Here is a 19,511-nt window from a genome sequence, read left to right on the forward strand (position 1 = left end):
TGCTTTATTGCATCTCAGCTTCAGAGGCTGCATTGAGTGCACAATCATCTGCAAATAGAAAATCATGCACCAACACTCCCTCCACTTTGGTCTTGGCTTGTAACCTTTCAAATTGAAGAACTTGCCATTAGTACGGTAGTTGACCTTGATGCCTTGTTCATCCTCATTGAAAACATTTGTCAACATGGCTGAAAATATCATGCTAAAAAGCATGGGAGCAAACACACAGCCCTGTTTCACTCCATTGGTGACTGGGAGGGCACAAGAGCATTGTCCATTATCCAGAACCTGGGCAAACATGCCATCATGAAATTGACATACGATATTGATGAACTTCTCCAGGCAACCAAATTTTGACATAAATTTCCATAAGGCCTCACGACTAACAGTGTCAAAGGCCTTGGTCAGATCCACAAATGTTGTGTACAGATCTCTGTTCTGCTCCTGGCATTTCTCCTGGAGTTGTTGGGCAGCAAACACCATATCAACTGTTCCTCAGCCCTTTCTGAAGCCACAGTGGATCTCAGGTGAAGGATCAGCCTATTAAGGAGGACTCTAGCAAGAACTTTGCCAGAAGTAACTAAGAGAGAAATCCCCCTGTGATTGTCGCAGGACAGTCTATTCCCTTTACCCTTATAGAGATGGACAGTGGAGGCATCCTTTGAACTCTTGGGAGATAACCTCCTCTTGCCCATATAACCTAGAACATTTCGGTCAGCTTTTGTATGAGCAGTGGTCCTTGTAAATCTCCACTTTCTTCTACATGAAGCCTTTTGTGATTCTCAACTACTAGTGCCTTTCCTCCTTTGTATTTATTTGCGTTTATCCTCTGCTTTGTATTTATTTGTAATTATTTTCTGTATATTTCATCTATTCTTATTAGTCCACAGTGGAATATAAACTGCTTGCAAATGAAGATTGTGTCTTTCTTTGTATTTGTATGCACCTTGTATGGCTTGTTGTAGGCACTTAATAAGTATTTGTTGGCAAATTTATATGCAGTACAAACATTTGTTGTTTCTTTTTTAATTCTATGTAAATTTTATTTGTGCAAGAGCTTTTAAATTTTATGTAATCAAAAATGCCTGTTTTGTTTTTATGATTTCCTTCTTCCTCTATGCAGTTAGGAATTTTCCTATCCATGGTCACTAGAAGTAACAGATCTCTTGTTCTTTTTTTTTTATTATTATTATTATTTTTTTATTAATTTTTAACATTTATTTTCACACAATTTTGGGTTACAAATTTTCTCCCCTTTTATCCCCTCCCCCCCCCAAACCCGAGCTTTCTAATTGCCCCTGTGACCTATCTGTTCTCTCCTCTATCCTCCCTCCCTGCCCTTGTCTCCATCTTCTCTTTTGTCCTGTAGGACCAGATAGCTTTCTTGACCCCTTAACCTGTATTTCTTGTTACCCAGTGGTTAGAACATTACATTTGGTCCTAACACTTTGAGTTCCAACCTCCTTAGCTCCCTCCCTCTCCACCCCTTCCCCTTGAAAGACAGGCAATTCAATATAGAGATCTCTTGTTCTTAAAACTTTTTATGTAGTATGACCTTTTTAATTTAGTCTTATATCTGTTTTAGATTTATATAGTATATGGCTATAGTTTTCCCATATGAAAAATGCAGGATAGGACTACATGACCTCTAAAGTTTCTTTCAGTTCTTGATCTATGACAATAAGGTACAACATGTTTGTCTATTCTGTCAAATTTACTTTAATGTTTTCTCAACAGTTCCTGTCAAAAAGAGGCCTTCCCCTAGGAGCGAATGTTGTTAAAGTTTATCAAATGCTAGGCTTCTGTTTTTGATTGCTGTTTGCTGCTGCTTCTTGCTTGCTTAATTTGTTCCACTGTTCTCCTTTGTTTCTTAATCAATATCAGGTAGTTTTGATGACTCTAGCTTTATAATACAGTTTAAGATCTGGTAATAATAAGCCCCCTTCATTCCTAATTTTTTTCATTTATCTCTATTAAGAAAATAAATTAAGCCTTTTGTTTTTCCAAATGAATTTTGTTGTATTTTTGTCTAATTTTTTTCAAAATATCTCCTTTGTAATATGGCATTTACAGTAAATCTGTAAATTGTATAGTATTGTCATTTTTAGTATATTGGCATGATATACCTGTGACAATGACTATCCAGTCAATTTTCTCCCTTTATTTTTGTATTTATGTGCTTTGGTAAATGGAATTATCAGTCAGTAAGCACCTACTATATGCCAGTCACTGTTAAGCACAGAGAATACCAAGAAAGATAAAAAACAAGAGATGATCTGCTCTGAAGAAGCTCAATTTAATTAGAGAGACAATATGCAAACGATTATGTGCAAATAAGCTATAGAAAGGAAAATTAGAAATAATCAGCAAGGTAGGGTACTAGAATTAAGGGAGATTGGAGAGGCATTTTGTAGTTATTTTGAATGAAAGTACTGGACTTAGAGTTAGGAAGATCTGGCAAACAAGACATATGCCAGATAAATTAGAGGTAATTTCAGAGGGAAGGCACTAAGGTTAAGGAGGACTGAGAAAGTCTTCTTGTAGAATGTACAACTTTAGATGAGACTTGAAGAAAGCCAGGAGTCCAACATGAAGAAAAATAGAGTTCTGCATATGATAGATAGCCAGCCAATATGCTCTGAGTTAGGAGATGGTGTGTTATGTGGGAGAAACAAGGTGTTTACAGGATGTCTCTCTTGTTGGAGTGTGAGCTCCTTTAGGGGAGGGACCATTTTGCCTTTACTTGTATCCACAGTGCCTGGCACATAGTGGGCACTTAATAAATAATTTACCTGACTTGTGATGACCAAATGAGACAATGTATAAAAATAGCTTTTCAAACCTTCCATTATTGTTGTTAGTTTGGTTTTTCAAATCCATTGTTGAATCAGGCCAAGTATAAGCCATGATGTCTTCTTCATGAACAGTAAAACTGACTTCTTCAGTTTCTCAGATGTTGCTTTGTTTTCATCTAGGCTTTGTCAACATTGGACTCCATCACTCTGATGTATCCTTTCTTTTACCGACCCATGTTTGAAGTGGTAGAAGATGGCTGGCATACGTTCCTTCCTGAGAGAGAATTTGAGCTCTTCTCCTCAGTAGTAAGTCACTTTTCAAGAATCATGCCTAATTGAGGCTCAGAGTGCTGCCCTTTGAAATGTACCCTTATCCATCTAAAAATACTAGGGTAAACTGATTTACTTCAACCCTCAAATAGACTTTTGTGATAAAAGTATAAATTAACCCTTTGTTATTTAGAAATAAATCTGTTCGTTCTAAATAGAGAAGTTTAACTTATTTTCTTCCAATGAGAGTTAACTTTGCCCTGAATATCTTATGTGCCATTTTATATAATTTTTCAGAGTACCAATGGAAAATGTGGCTGTCCAGTAGTTAAAACTGTTGCTCTTACCCACAGATTTTCTTCCTAGTCATCCTTTTCTTTGATGATGATACCCACCAATCTTTAGTGATATTTCCTATAGCTAAGAGCTCTTACTTTCCGTAGAGAGTTTTAGTACTACAATGTTTAACTTATAGTGACTCTCTTTGCAGTACAGGATATTTTGCAAGAAGTAAGTTCTTGATGTAGGTTTTTTTTTTTTTTAAGAGTACCTGTAGTATGTTTTATTGTTATGAATGTATTATTGTTATGAATGAGGAAAATATATGAGGCAGCTGGGTGGTGCAGTGAATAGAGCACTAGACCTAGAGTCAGGAAGACCTCTAAGTTCAAATGTAGCCTGAGATACTTACAGGCTGCGTGATCTTGCCTCAATTTCCTTTATTGTAAAGTGGAGATGATAATAATAGCACCTACCTCACAGAGTTGTGAGGATCAAATGAGATAATATTTATAAAGCATGTAGCACAGGCATTTAGCCTAGAACATAGTAGGTGCGCTATAAAATGCTTGTTCTCCTTTCTTTCCTTGATAAAGCCATGTCCATGCTTAGTTATTGATCTAAATCTAAAAGACTGGTGGAGTTTTGTTTTTGTTTTTAAACTGTTAAGTCCTTTTGAGGCATTTCATCATTAGAAAATGTTAATTTTTGATGCAGGTAAAGCAGTCTAAAATTTGATTTTGAGGTTTTGTAATTCTAATTTCTTGATCATATTAAAAAAACACTTCATATTGATTTGTATGAGCAGATCACAGCAAAACTATTTAATGTTTTCTTGCTACTAGATGACTTATAGTAGAAGAGTAGACTTTAATTCTAGTAAATCATGATGGTCAATATTATTTGAAAATCCTTTAGTATTAGAACAAAAGGAAAACCTTGGTAATTATACAATAACCCTAAACCTCTCAGAAGTATACTTCATTTTAGCTTAATCTGAAATTTGGGAGAATAACTTAATCAGCACTAAGATACCTATTTGATATAATTTTAACAAGTCAGTCCCTGACCTGCTACAAATACTATTAAATTGTCTTTGTAGCTAATTTTACAATAAAAGATAAGAAAAAAAGGACAAAGTGAAGAATACATTAGATAAAAATGAAAGTTTAAGAGTTTCTACAGTAGAAAAAGTAGAAATGAAATGATATATAGTTCCTTAGTGATGATAAAAGGAAAATATGAAGAGTTAAATAGGAAAATATGAAGATTTAAATGAGTTTTTTTTCCCACAATTTTATATTACTTAATGCCTCCCAGACTTCTCATAATCATCTTGGTCTAATGAAGTCACTCATGACCTAAGTGTTGTGAATCGAAGGTTAATATTTTTTATGATAAAGAAAAATTTGGGCGCGGAGGGGTGCTTTTTAAAATCTCTTGCCAATTTATTCTTTGATTACACTCACCTCCAAGTTATATTTCTCATAGTGTAGACATTTTTCTTACCCAGTGGGTAACCTATAGACCAGAACTGTCTGATTTGTAAGCCTCTATCATAATCCTTTATGAGCCTGTACCTACAAAATGAAATACATTTTTAACTCACATAATTCATTGGTATTCTTTCCTTCAAATATAAATTGAGTCTATGAAATTTTAATTTTATGAAGCCTAATGGAATAAGATAGTTGAAGATAAATCATGTTGAAGGGGAAGCAGATTTCTTTGGTATTTGTATAGAAAGCTCGCTCAGAAAAAGGAAGTTGGAGTGACCAGGACAGATTTTGGCTCACCATTCAAGTCAGTAGAGAGAGCTAGCTGGAGAATAGATTTTGAGAGGGAGGAGAGAGCTTCCCCCCCTCCCTAGGGTGTATTGAGGCAGAGATGGGAGAGCATAGAAAGGAGTCCTCCCAAATGGAGTTTTGGATTGGAAATCTGTCCTGTCACTTCTAGTTCTTATGATACTTTTATTCTGTGACATTTAGATTTTGGCTCAGGCATGAAAGGTTCTCATTTATATTTTACAGACCAATGAATGGAGGCTGAGCTATGTTAATAAGGATTTTGCTGTCTGCCCCTCTTACCCTCCAATTGTTACCGTGCCTAACTGCATTGATGATGAGGCTCTGAGGAAAGTGGCTACATTTCGTCATGGTGGGCGCTTCCCAGTACTTAGTTATTACCATAAGAAAAATGGAATGGTAAGTACAGTTTGGCTTTTTTGTTCCCTGAAGAGCCTCATACTTTTTGTTACAATTGGTATTTTCCCCTCCTAACCCTTTCAGATGATTATGTAAGTCAGGGGTGAGCAAACCAGCCTAAGGGTCACATCTTCCATAAGTGGAGACTAATTTTTGGTTTTTTTGATGTTTTATTATATTTAAGAAGGTTAAAAAAAAAAACCAAGATTCTTACCTCATGAGCAAATTTGGCCGTCTGGCCATAGTTTTCTCACTCTTGGCCCAGATCATTCCTACTCTGAGCTTCCAAATTTGGACTTTAGGGACCCAATTGCAGACTGCTTTCTGTGGTCCAGGATATCCTTCTCAATCCATTCTCCACTTCTCAAGTTCAGAAAACCCAGATTTTGTTCACTTCAGAGCACAGCACAAAGAACTATCCTTTAAGAAAGGCCTGGCCAAATGAGTAAACTGCAGTCTGTTATTACTTTTAAGAAACTGATATAATGATTTAATGCTATTTCAAGTATTTTAGTTATTAGAATTATGTAGTGCTCTTGGAAACAGTTGTCTTAAATACAACCAATGGAAAATTTTCCTTTTCCTAAAGTAGACATTATCCCATGGATACAAATCCGTGTCAAATGAGTATTTGTGATGGTTGATGTTATCTCTTATTACTTCATGATCTTCATTGAAGACAGTGGACTGGTAACAAATGTTTATGTGTATGTGTATTTGTTTTCTAGTCTAGTATAAAGGATGTTTTCTAATTGAATAGTGTTCACCTGCAAGGAGTGCAAAGATAATGCTCTTTCTATTATCTCACAGATGGCTACATGGTAAAGATATAAACTGGGCATATATATATACATATATGTGTATATATATATAAATATATATTTTTTTTCAGTTTTAAGCCCATTTGTAGTAAAAAATAAGTCACTGTCAAAATCAGAACCAGAACATGTGTCTTTTGACTTCTTTTCCAAAGCTGGAGAAGCAGCATGGGCATAATGGGTAGAGAGCTGGCTTTGAAGCCAGGAGGACCTGGGTTTGATTTCCTCCTCTGATATGTGGGGGCTGTGGTGGTTGTATGACCCTGGACAAGTCACTTAATATCACATTACTCTAGGCAAGTCTCTAAGACTCTAAATTTCAGAGAAGGTGCCAATCTGTATTGGTAGAAAGAGTTTCCTCTCCTGAGAGTTCCCTGCACCAAGGAAGTTACAGGTCCAATCCCTTTCCCTATCCAAAGCTTGATAAATAGTTAGATATAATGCTTTCTCAACTTTTTCTAAACCATACTGTATATGTACTATGGCTCTCCTTTCATAAGAACTCAGATTCCTTTGGACATGTCATTATTTTTCATTTCAGCTAACTCAACTCTTCTTTTTTTTGTCAGTTCTGTGGGTTCTTCTTGAATTTTAAACTCTACTGTCCTTTCTAGGTAATGATCCGGAGTAGCCAGCCACTCACAGGCACCAATGGGAGACGGTGCAAAGAAGATGAAAAACTTATAAATGCTACCCTTCGTGCAGGAAAACGAGGTTACATTATTGACACCCGATCGCTAAATGTGGCTCAACAAGCTAGAGCTAAAGGGGGTGGTTTTGAGCAGGAGGCTCATTATCCTCAGTGGAGACGCATTCACAAGTCCATTGAGAGGTAAAACCTACTAGAGAAGGTAATATAGCCTTTTAAAATAAAAGGTAGTCATGACAGGTGGGTTCTTACCTGGTTAGAAACCGCTTGTTCAAGCAAACCCATATGTGCTTGTTTCAAAGACTCAAAGTGATATTGGTGACTCTCTTAGCATTCGATGACATGGGAGGTGATAAGAGCGCATCGCAGGCACTAAAGGCACCAAGAGTTATTTTTATCCTTCTTTTCCTGATACAGCCTTTATAAGGTCATTACCATAAAGTCTGCCTCTTAGACAGTAATGTTGTGGTCAGTCTTGTTGATCTTCAGACATGACAGGTAATAAATTCCATGACTGTAAGACATAGATTTTACATATATGTGTTATTGTTGTGTTCCACACACCTTCTTTTGTAATTAACTAGCTTCTTGCCCCTTATCTGTCTTTGTTAAAACTTCTGAATAAACTGTGGTGAAAGCCACTGGCCCAGACATCTGGTATTGATAGGCGTCGCAGCCAAGAGAACATCAGGGAAGTCTGAAATACCTGTGGTTGCCTAATGGTTGGGCTGATGGTCCCAAGCTTCTAAGGGAGCAGTGGACCTTTGCTTTAATCTCAGGTTCAGAAAATTCTTCACAGATGATTCAGAATAGCAGATTTTATCTAATGCATTTGAGTACTTGTACAGATTTATTTTGGTATTGATACTTGGATGCTTATTCTTAGTGATGGTGATTTATGACAGAACTGATTAAAAACTAGTATTTTAGCCTCCTTTCAGGAATTAATAGATTGTGTGACTATGAGCAGTTGACTAAATCTCTCTGAGCCCCAGTTTCCTTATCTATAATAAATGAATAATTATAGCCCTCCAGGGTGGTGGTGGGGGGGGGGGGGGGAAGAGAAGTAGGAAACAAGCAGGCATTTACTAAGTACCTATTACGTTCCAGGCATTGTACTAAACCAGGCCCTCTAGGTCCTCAAATGCAGCGCTTTGACTGAATCCAAACTTCATAGAACAAATCCCCTTAAGAAGAGAATCTGTTCTGTAAAACTTGGACTCTGTCAAAAGGCTCCACCAAGAACCTAGAAGGCCACAGGTGGCCTCAAGGCTGCAGGTTTCCCACCCCTGTGCTAAACTCTTTAGAAATATTATCTTATTTGATCCTTCAAACAACCCTGGGAGGTAGATGCTGTTATCATCCCCCATTTTATAGATGAAGAAACTCAGGCAGGTTAACTATTCACACAGCTAGTATATGAGGCTGGGTTTGAAGTTGGGGCTTTTTAGCTCCAGACCTAGTGCTCTATCTGCTGTGTCACCTCACTGCCTGAAGGGTAATTGGGATTATTGTCAAAGAAAAATATTCATATTATAATGTGCATTTTAGGCACAATTTTACCAGAGGCAATTTTATTAACTTAACATTCTAAATCCAAGCACTTCTAGCTCAGAGCAAGAAATATCCAAACTGGCATAGTCCCCCCATGCCCTCAGACATCTCTGTACTACAAGATAATCCGAGGGAATATTTATAGGAATATTGAATAAGGAAAAGGTCACATTCTGTTAAAATAGCATTTGGGGTTAACATTCTGCTTTGTCTAATAGAGTAACAGTCACTTAACATTCTCCTAGAATTATTCATTTCTTTCCTTGCCCACTGCAGCTAGTGTTCTCCTGGATTAATCAAAGGAACTTCCCCGAGTTGAGTACCTTAATCTCTTCAGGGGAATAAATCAGGGGCTGCCTTCAGTGGGTCATAACTCTCATCTCTTTGAGGAATAAAGAAGGCAGTGATTTTAATTAAAGAAGGTGTATTTTTTGTTGTAAGTTGGATTGCCTTTTTTCCAGAGCATTAGCTTTTTGATGACTTACACATTTTCCTAAAGGGAAAAGAGCACTTTATACTAGAGTGAGTAGTCTTAATATTTTTGGTGTCATGGAGCCCTTTCCTAGCCTATGCACCCCTTCTCAAGATGTTTTTAAATTCATAAAGCAAAATATATAGGGTTGCAGAGGATACCATATCTATTAAAATATAGTCATCAAAATGTTTTTTTAAAAAACTTATAGACCCCAAGTTAAGAACCCCTATTCCTAGAGAAATGTTCATTTCTTAATATTTTCAGCTGAACTAAAAAGTTTTTAATGCACTTCTACATTATCAAATGAGATAAATGTATGTAAAATACATTGTAAACTTTAAAGCACTTTGTAAAGGTCAACTATTTCTTAATAACAGTCTGAGTTGTTTATTTTTGTTTTCCCTAAAAGGTATCATATTCTTCAGGAGAGCTTGATAAAACTTGTAGAAGCCTGTAATGACCAATCACATAACATGGACCGGTGGCTTAGCAAATTAGAGGCTTCTAATTGGTTGACTCACATCAAAGAGATTCTAACCACTGCTTGCCTGGCTGCTCAGTGTATTGACAGGTAAAGTGCATCTCTGGAATCTTTCATCTGTTTCTTCTTGCTGACTTAGACAAGTGCTTCTTAAACTGTGGGTTGTGACCCCATATGGGGTCATGAAAAATCTGTCAGCATTAAAAAGTTTCTGAAAGCATAAGGACCCAAAATGAATTAAAAGTCAAATGCGTAATGAATCTGGCAGCACTTACCCGTGTTGCATTGAATAACTTTGCTGCAGCCTTGGTTCTGAGCACACAGCATGCACAGTTTACATTGTACATGCCTTCAGGCCACACAATACCAAGGAATGCTGCAGAAACCGGCAAAGGGGTTGTGAGTGGGAAAAATTTAAGAAGTCCTGGAGTAGACCTTGACTTATATAAGAATGTAGGCAAATAACATGTTTCTGTTTACTTTCAGTTCTATGTCTTTGGTTCAAATCATAGTTTCCCTCTTCACATCATGTTCTACACAAGGCAACAATAACACTTTTAAGAATTGTAAAGCACTTTACAAATAGTATCTCACTTTATCTTCTAACAGCCTTTTGAGGTAGGTGATATGAGGAAACTGAGGAAGACTGAAATTAAGTGAATTGCGGGTCACAGAGCTAATAAGTTTTTGCTCCATCCATAGCACCACCTAGCTACAGGTAGTTTGTTTCCTTTGGAAACAGATGCAATATTTGTGTATGAAGACTTGCATATACAGGGTGTTCCAGAAAGTCTTAATGCTGTTTTAAGCTTAAATAAGTCATTATTTAATAATTTATTGAAACTTAAAACAGCATTAAGACTATTTAGAACACCCTGTATACACTTAATACTTGCAGTTCTTAAGTTTCTTAAGTGAGGGAAGAAAAGAGAAGGAATAGTCATCTATACAGTGCCTTTATGTGCCAGACACTGTGCTAAACCCTTTTTCAAATATTATCTCATGTGATCCTCATAACAACCTTGTGAGATAGGTGTTGTTATAATACCCAGTTTACAGATGAGAAGACTGAGCCAGACAGAGATTAAGTACCTTAAGAACCTATTAATGTGCCAGACACTGTGCTAGGCATCAGGCATATAAGTACAAAAATGAAACAAGGAAGACCAGCAAAGATGATGGAGTAGGAAGAATCTGAAGTAGTTCAAATCCAGCCTCAGAGACTTAATGAACTGTGTGATCCTGGGCAAGTCACTTAACCACTATCTGCCTAAATTTCCTCATCTGTAAAATGGGCCTAATGATAGCTCTTCTCTCACATGGTCATTGTGAGTTTCACATGAGATAATATTTGTAAAGCGTTTAGTACAGTGCCTGCAACGTAGTAGGTACTTAATAAGTGTTTGTTCCCTTCTTTCTTCCCTTCCCAGTTCTCCCTACCTACTCCAATAAAAATCTAGATTGAATACCCAACTGAGTCGGGATTGGAAAATATAAGAAAAAGAAAACACTGTCATTTTTTCAGCCCAGGTCAGGATAGGGGAATAGTGCCCTGGGGGCGCTAGCAAAAGGGCTCCATTCAGGTAGATCCTACATAAAGCCTTGTAGCACAGCAACTGCATTGGGGCCTGCAGCTGTGTACTACAGCAAGAAGTGGTTGTGGATACCTCAGACTGGGCCTGATTTTACAAGGAGAGTGCACAGGAGTCAGCTAACAGCTAGCTGTGAGGCTCTAACACTGGAGTTGAATCTCAGATTCAGCCCCAAGCCCAATTTGAGTTGCAACTGAATAACCACAGCAGGGACCTAAGACCAAAGGGCAACCTGCAGCTCTGTTCCACTGAAACACAGAGCTTTCCAGCTAGCTAACAAGGGCTGGAACAGTCAGCATTCCACAGTAGTTCCAACCAGGTCAAGTCTGCAGTTGTGTCTCCCAGACCCAATCTGCAGTCAGGAATTTGAAAGTTCAGACCACAAGGACAGTAATCAGACTTTACCACAAATTAGAACGCTTTGAGTCCCCTGAAAGTTTGCAGGTCTCTGGCTTGAGCCATACCTGAGATACTTAAAGAACTGCTCTCTTACTGGATGACTTTAACATACATACTTGATACTCCCCAAAATACTAACCTTCCAAGTCCTCAACTCATTTCACAAGACCTATGTACCCTCCCCTACTCAGCTACACGCAGAGATGGATATACATACTCTTGATCTTGCATAATGAATGTACCACTTCGGTGTTTATTAACTCTGAAATTCCCTCTTTTATCACTTTTTTGTCATTCCACCTTTACCTCTGCTGTGTAACCCGGACCTTGCTCTTCATCCAAAGCAAGACCTCCAATTGCTCTGCTCCATGTTCTTTTTCCATCACCCCGGCACTAACTGTATTTTCTTCCCTTTCTTAATCTTGACCCCTTGGTAAATCAGTTCAGCTTTATACTGACCTTTTCTCTCAGTCCCTTTTCCCTTCATCCTGTTGTTGATTTTGCCCTATTAAGCCTCAGTCTTTGATTTCACCCACCATCCACTGCCTTAGCTCCAATCCAGTACTAATGAATAAAATTGGAGAAAAGTAAGACCCAAGCTGAATGGGGCTGCTACAATTTATTACATAATCTCAACTGGGCCCTTGCTTCAGTACGATAGTCCTTTCATACCTCTCTGATTAAATCATTGTCACACTCACCGAAGTGTTCTTCCAAATCTTTTCATCCTTCCTCAGACCTCCTATGGATCCCCTCCCCCATTCTCTCAGCTAAGAACGTTGGCTTATATTTTGCTGAAAAAAATTGAGGCCATTTTCTAAGAGCTCTCTTTTCTCCACTCACGTTGCTCAGATGCCTTCTGTTATTCCTTTCCTCTTTTACAAAGCCTGTCTCACATGAAGAGATGGCCCTTTATCTTTCCTAAGGCAAATCCCTCTACCTGTGCAGGTGATCTCATTCCACCCATCTTCTCTAAAAGATTATCCCCATTTATAATCCTGACTCTTATACTTATCTTCATCCTCATCTGTGTACTATCTGATTTTCTACATGTCTTTCCTAATCTCAAAAACCTCAAAAAAACCTTCATTTGGTCCATCTATCTCAATTAGCTGTCCTCCCATATCTTTCTTCCTTTTTCTGGCTACACTCCTTGAGAAAGCCATTGATACATCTATTTAAGTTCCTCTTACTCTTCCTAATGCTCTGTAGTCTAGTTTTTTATGTCATTGTTCAAGTGAAACTACTTTCTCCAAAATTAGTAATGATTTTGTAATTGACAAATCTAATAGCCTTTTCTCAGTTTTTATCCTTTTTAATTTTTGCAGCTATTGTCACTGTCAGTCATCTCCTCTTCTTGATAAACTTCTTTCTCTAGGTTTTCATTACAACACTCTTTTCTGGTTCTCCTCCTATTTATCTAACTGGTCTTTCTTATTCTCCTTTGCTAGATCTTTGTCTAGGTCACACCCGCTAGCTTTGAGTGTCTCCCTGGACTGTTCTGGACCTTCTTCTTTTCTTTCTCTCTACTATTTCACTTAGTGATCTCATCAGATTTATTTCCATGAATTTAATTATTTCTATACTGATTATCTTTAGATCTGTTTGTCCATTCCTAATCTCTTAATGCTGAGTTTCCCATCTTCTACTGCCTGTTGGACATCTCTTACTGGAATCCCATGGACATCTTTAACTTAACATATCCAGAACTGAATTCATCTTTTCCCAAAATGTCCCCCTCTTCTGAACTTCTCTATTAATATTGAAGGTGCCATTATTCTTCTAGCCTCTCAAGCTCACTAGCTTGACATCATACTCAACTCCTCACTCTCACTCTCCCCCCCCCACCAAATATCCAATCACTTGCCAAGTCCTCCTATTTTTACCTTAATAAATAACATCTCTCACATAAACTCAACTAATGCCCTGTCACCTCCAGGATCAAATATAAAATACTCTGGCATTCAAAAACCCTTCATAACTGCCCTCCTTCAGTCTTTCCTATATTCTTATATACTTTACTCTCTCCCTTTGTGATCCATAGCATTGACCTCCTTGCTTTTTTTCACAGAAGATACTCCAACTTCTAACTCCAGGCATTTTCACTGACTCTTCCATACCTAGAATTCTCTCACTCCTCATTTCCACCTCCTGGCTTCCGTAGATTCCAGCTAAAATCACACCTTCTGAAAGATGCCTGTCCTGATTCTCTTTAATGCTAATGCCTTCTGAGATTATTTCCAATTTATTCTGTATTCAGTTTGTTAGTGTTAGTTGTTTGCATGCCATCTTCCACCTTAGGTTGTAAGCTTCTTGAAAACAGAGGCTATTTTTTTGCCTTTACTCTTACCTCTTTTTAGTCCTGTCCCTACCACTTATACAGTACCTGGCATATAGTAAATACTTAACCAGTGCTTGTTGACTGACTGACTGACCGACTGACTGACTGCACTTAATATCCAGAAAAAGTAGCAGCAGGATCCCAGAAAATCTAAATCAGGACCAAATGAGGCACCAGCATTCCCTCCAGGATCACACAAAGTTCCAATTCAGAAAGACTGGAAGAATGAGTTAAAAAAAAAATAATAAAGCTATTATGGTACCAAGAATGCCCAAGACACGAATCTAGAATAAAATAACTCCAAAATAATTTGCAAGCAAAGCCTCAAAAAAAACTCATCTTGACAGCAAGAATTTCCTGAAGAATTGAATTATAAGAATTAAAAAAAAAAACCAAAAAACTTTTAATGATATTATAAACAAAATAAGCACCAGAGAAAAGAAATGAGAGCCATGGAGGAAAGACTTAGATGGAGAATTAACAGCTTAATACAAGGGTATTAGGTATTATTATTGTCTTACCTAAGTATCCATTTTCTAGAAAATTAGAATGAGCCAAAAATAGGTTAATAACTTCGTGAGACAAAAAATATTATAGTCAAAAGACTTTTTTTTAAGAAAGAAGGAAATATAAAATATTTCCTATAAAAACAGTTGACGTGAGAACTAGATCAAGAATCGTTAGACTATCTGGAATTTGTAATAATGTAAAAAGGAGCCTAGGTATTATATTTCAAGAAATCATGAAAGAAAACTTTTGAGATCTGTTAGAACCTAGTAAAAATAGAAACACCCATATTAAAATTTCCAGGAACATCATAGCCACATGCCAGAACTTCCAGGTCATGGAACAAATACTACAAGTATTTGCCAGAACAAAATTCAATAAACATTTTTTAAGTGCCTACTATGTACCAGGCAATGTACTAAGTTCTGAGGATACAATTAATAAAGACAATTACTGCCCTCAAAGAGCTTGCAATCTAATGGGGGGAGACAACACACAAAAGGAGGCAGGAGAACAGGGTGAGGGGGTGGATACCAGGTGCAGGGCCATCATGTTTAGTGGATGCAGAGCAGCAGATGCAAAGTAGAGTAAGAAGAGTCCACATACCATAGAGCCACAGCCAGGACCACGCAAGATTTAGCAGCCCCATTGTAAAGAATGGAGAGTTTGAAATACATTATTCCAAAAGGCAAAACAGGCTTACAACCAATAGCATTTTGCCCTCAAAAACCAAGTATCCTATGGGGAAAATGGGCCTTTAGTTAGAGAGGATTCCCTAGCTTTCCTGATGCAAGGACCAGAGAAAACTGAGGAGAAACTTTGAAATGCAAATAAAGATTCAAGAGAAGCAATAAAAGTGGTTTCTCTGCTAATCTTTGGAATCTTGGCTTTCTACTCTTATAGACTAGGCTGAGCAGTGTGGCATATATGAATAGTAAGTGCTATTCCACCAAGAATAGCCATCCTGAGAATACTTTGTAATTTATAGGATATCCTCTGAGGAGCCTAGAGTAGTTTAGAGATAAAGTTTGTATTGATGATGTAAGACAAGAGGAAGACAATTGTTATATTCTTTACTTCTATCGTTGCCCTTATTTTGATGTGACCTTGAGAAAATTTTGTTGTTATTCAGAAAACAGGAGTTGCTCCATTTCCCCACACAGAGTTCCTTGCAGTGGAAAAAAACCCAGCCTTATCTTGACCTTATACTTGCCAGACTGTGTGATCATTTTCTGTTTCTGGCTCTGCAATTAAGGACTGAAGTTAATATAATTAACACCTTTTGCATAGAGACATCAGAGCATTTAAAACAGCTGCTTACTTACTGCATGTGTATATAAGACATCTTTCCTAACTATGAAAGGAAATACAGCAAAGAATTAAAGTTACAGAATATTCTAGTGGAGAATTATTTGTATCCATATAAAAGCCTTATTGAGAAAAGAAGTTAAGTTGGAGCAACTAAAATTATTTATTGAACTTAAGAAGCCAGTAGCTATCAAATGTCTGGTAACACTTACAAGAAAAAGGGAAAGTATGTGTTGTTCATGGAAAGACAGATGTCTGGTATAGCATATGGTTTGTATCTTTCCTTCATCCAGATATAGCCAACTGACTTAAAATATTGATAGGATTTTGCTATGCAAATTAAAACTACTCACAGATAAAAATTTTATTTAGAATTTATATGTCACCTGCATTGTGTGAGTAATGGCAGTGAGGAAGCATCAGATCTTCAACACTAGCATCAAAAAGCACAAAACTAAATGATAAAATGGATATAAGATCAGTGAAAATGATCAGGAATATTGGTGAACTGTGCTAAAAATATTGTCTTTAAAATGAGCAAGTGAAATAAACCCTAAACTTTTTAGCAACAACAAAAGAAAAAAAAACAGGTCCTCCTCTCAAGGAACTTATAGTCTTATTAGGAAGAAAAGTACTTCTAAAAGAACATACAAAATAAAAATAAAGAGAGCAAATTAGAAGGTAGGTTGGGATGGAGGGCACTAGCAGTAGGGGGAAAGGGAGCTATCAAGAAAGGCCAGGAGGTGGTACTTGAATTGAATCTGGAAGTAAAAAAGAAGTTCCGGAGGCAAAGGTAAGGATGTTGTAGATTTCAGGTGTGGGGGATGGCCAGTACAAAGGCAAGGAGAGGGGAGGTTCAGTGTCAGGTTTGAGAAACAGACTGACTAGTCTGTTTCTCAACAGAATTACTGAAGGAAGAAGTCAGTCATGTCTCATGAAGCTGAAAAGATAAGTTAGGGCCAATTTGTGAAAGATCCTGGGTCATCTCCAGTCATCCTGATGAATATCTGGCCACTGGATTCAGATGTCTCTGGAGGAGAAGTGAGGCTGGTGATCTGCTGGTGCCCTCCCTCACTTAAAACAAAATCAAATGCAAATCATGTCATTATTTCTCCAATGGCATGGTCTTCGGCAGTGAAGGGCGAACACACACGCAAAAGCTAAACAGAGTAGTTTAGATTTTACTCTAGAGACAATAGAAACCACTGGAATTGACTGAGTTAAGGGAGCAGTTTAGTCAGATCTTAATTTAAAGAAAGTTAATTTGGTGGCAATATATGGGATGGACTAAAGGGGTGAGAGACTTGAAGCAGGGGGGCCAAAGAGAAAGCTATTACAGTAATTTAGATGAGCAGAGATAGGACTTAAACTAAGGTTGTAATTGTGTAAGGAAAGATAAGGGATCAGATACAAGAATGTTGTAAGGTAGAAAATGCAAGATTTAGCAGCTGATTGGATGTGTGTGTTAAGAGTAAATGGTCAGATGATACTACATGGTTACAAACCTGGAAGACTGGAAATATTGTGGTTCCTTTGACAGAAATAGGAATTTGAAGAGGAAAATGGTTTGGTGGGGAGACAGTCAGTTCCATTTTAGATGTTTTGAATTTAAGATGGCTCCAGGATATACAGTTTGAAATATCCAGTATGCAGTTGGTGATGTGAAACTGAAGCTTAGGAAGAGACTTAAACTAGGTATATTGATCTGGGAGTTATTTGCCTAAAAAAAATTAATTGAACCCTTGGCAGCTTCTGAAGTCACTGAGAGAGATCATAGAGAGAGAAGAGGGTCCAAGATAAAACCTTGGGGAATACAGTTAGAGGAATGATATGAATGATGAACCAGTAAAGGAGACTAGGAAGAAGTAGTCCAGTAAGTAGGAAGAAAACCAGAAGAGAGTACTGTCATAAGAATCTAGAGAGGAGAGAGAATACAAGAGGAGAGGGTCACCAGCAGATAAATGGAGAATGATTAGGGCTGAGAAGAGACCATAAGGTTTGGCAGTGAAGAGAACACTGGTAACTTTAAAGAGAGCCATTTCAATTGAGTAGGGAGGTCAGAAGACAGATTACAAAAAGTTGGGTAATGGGAGAAGTAGAGAGCAACTGTTAACACGAAGTGAAATCACATTTTCTAATTCATGTGTGTTCATCCTTCATTGCTGTAGAAGACCATGCCATCAGAGAAATAATGACAGGACTTGCACTTGACTTTGTTTTGATTGAGGGAGGGCTGTGCAGGTCACCAGCCTCACTTCTCCTCCAGAGCCATCTGAATCCAGTGACCAGATATTCATCAGGATGACTGGAGATGACCCATGATGAGGCAATTGGGGTTAAGTGACTTGCCTGATGAGGTCATACAGCTGGTGAGTGTCAAGTGTCTGAGATGAGATTTGAACTCAGGTCCTCCAGACTCCTGCACTGGTGCTCTATCCACTGCACCACCTAGCTGCCCTTGTAATTCATGACATAGCTGCTGAAAACTGAAATAAGAGATTTAGTGACTGATTTGTAGAAACCATTGTGAAAGTCTGTAATACTCAAAATGGAAGCATCTTTTCAAATAAAAGTAATCATTACCACGATGATACTGTAGTGACTCCTTTCTCGATGTTTCTTTGAAAATAAGATAGTAATGCTTTTGAAATCACAAAGTGATACTGTCAGGTTAGTCAATATTATTAATTCATATTTTAGAGGGAAAGAAATTTTTATACAAATAGTTTCCTTTTTAGGGAAAATTGTATTTAGGAAAATATGAAAATAAATCTAAGCACTAGAATTCAGTATTAATGAAGTTGAAACAAAATGATCAGATTGTGTGCCTTATATGTAGTTAAGAATTTTTGAGTACTTAAAGGCTCCATATACATATTTGATAAATAGATATAAATGCATTTTAAGGTAGCCATTTATTCCTGCTTTTAAATTGTAGGTATGGAATTATTTAATTTGTTGATGGTAGTAATTAGATGGAATTGAATGTCGGCAGTGGAAAATGTGACAATAAATATGTAAATGAGATGACTGCTTGAAATTAATAGAGATAATATGAAGCAAATTTGTTTTTTATTAAATAGTATATTCTTTTTAAAAAATACTTTACTCATCTGCAAGTCATGTCATCATCTTGATGTCATGGTCCTCTTTGAGAACGAAGGACAAACACAACTCATGAGTTTGCAAATTCAGAAATGAGTAAAATCGTATTACCTTTTGTGTTTCATCTTAAGATAGTTATTTCATACTAAAAATCTGGATTGAAAAGGAATTCATCAATGCCATATTTTGGCTCCCTTGGTGAATTTCATCCGTTTATAATATATAACAATTTCATTACTAAGGTATAAATACACACTTGAGTATAATTGAATTAAATTAAAAATGGCATATTGGCATTAAGACCTGTGTTCATGGAACGTCTTATTTTGATGCATATACACCTACCTAGGTGTATGTTTATTTATAAATGTGCCTCTTAGTTAATGAAATATTTGACATTTTTATTATCATTTCCTTTCTCCCCACTAGATTTACAGCAAAACCTTTTCCTCCAAACAGCAAAAGGGGTTAAGAACTAAGGGCACTAGATTTGATCCTAGAAGAATTGAGTTCAGATCCTAGTTTTGCCACTCATGAGTTTTGTAGCCTTGGGCTCTGGAGTGTAGTTTCCTTACCTGTATAATGGGGATCATAATGCTTACAACTTCCTCATAAGCATTATGTGAGGAAGTCACTTTGAAAACCTTAAAAAGCTATACAAATGTGAGTTATAAAATATTTCCCAAAGTAAATTTTGGAAACATCTTAAAGATACATCATAGTAAATATAGCAG

General features: G+C 37.1%; 1 protein-coding gene across 2 annotated transcripts in view; it reads left to right on the forward strand.

The window, feature by feature from the left end:
• Positions 1-19,511, forward strand: part of MTMR9 (myotubularin related protein 9) — a 55,826-nt gene that overhangs the window by 19,084 nt on the left and 17,231 nt on the right. For both annotated transcript variants that reach the window (XM_072634846.1, XM_072634847.1), the window contains exons 3-6: positions 2,976-3,101; positions 5,375-5,548; positions 6,981-7,198; positions 9,454-9,615. In XM_072634846.1, the coding sequence (XP_072490947.1) occupies positions 2,976-3,101; positions 5,375-5,548; positions 6,981-7,198; positions 9,454-9,615 (680 nt within the window). The remainder of the gene's footprint in view (positions 1-2,975; positions 3,102-5,374; positions 5,549-6,980; positions 7,199-9,453; positions 9,616-19,511) is intronic.

Source organism: Notamacropus eugenii, chromosome 1 (genome assembly GCF_028372415.1).
Source record: "Notamacropus eugenii isolate mMacEug1 chromosome 1, mMacEug1.pri_v2, whole genome shotgun sequence".
NCBI lineage: Eukaryota > Metazoa > Chordata > Mammalia > Diprotodontia > Macropodidae > Notamacropus > Notamacropus eugenii.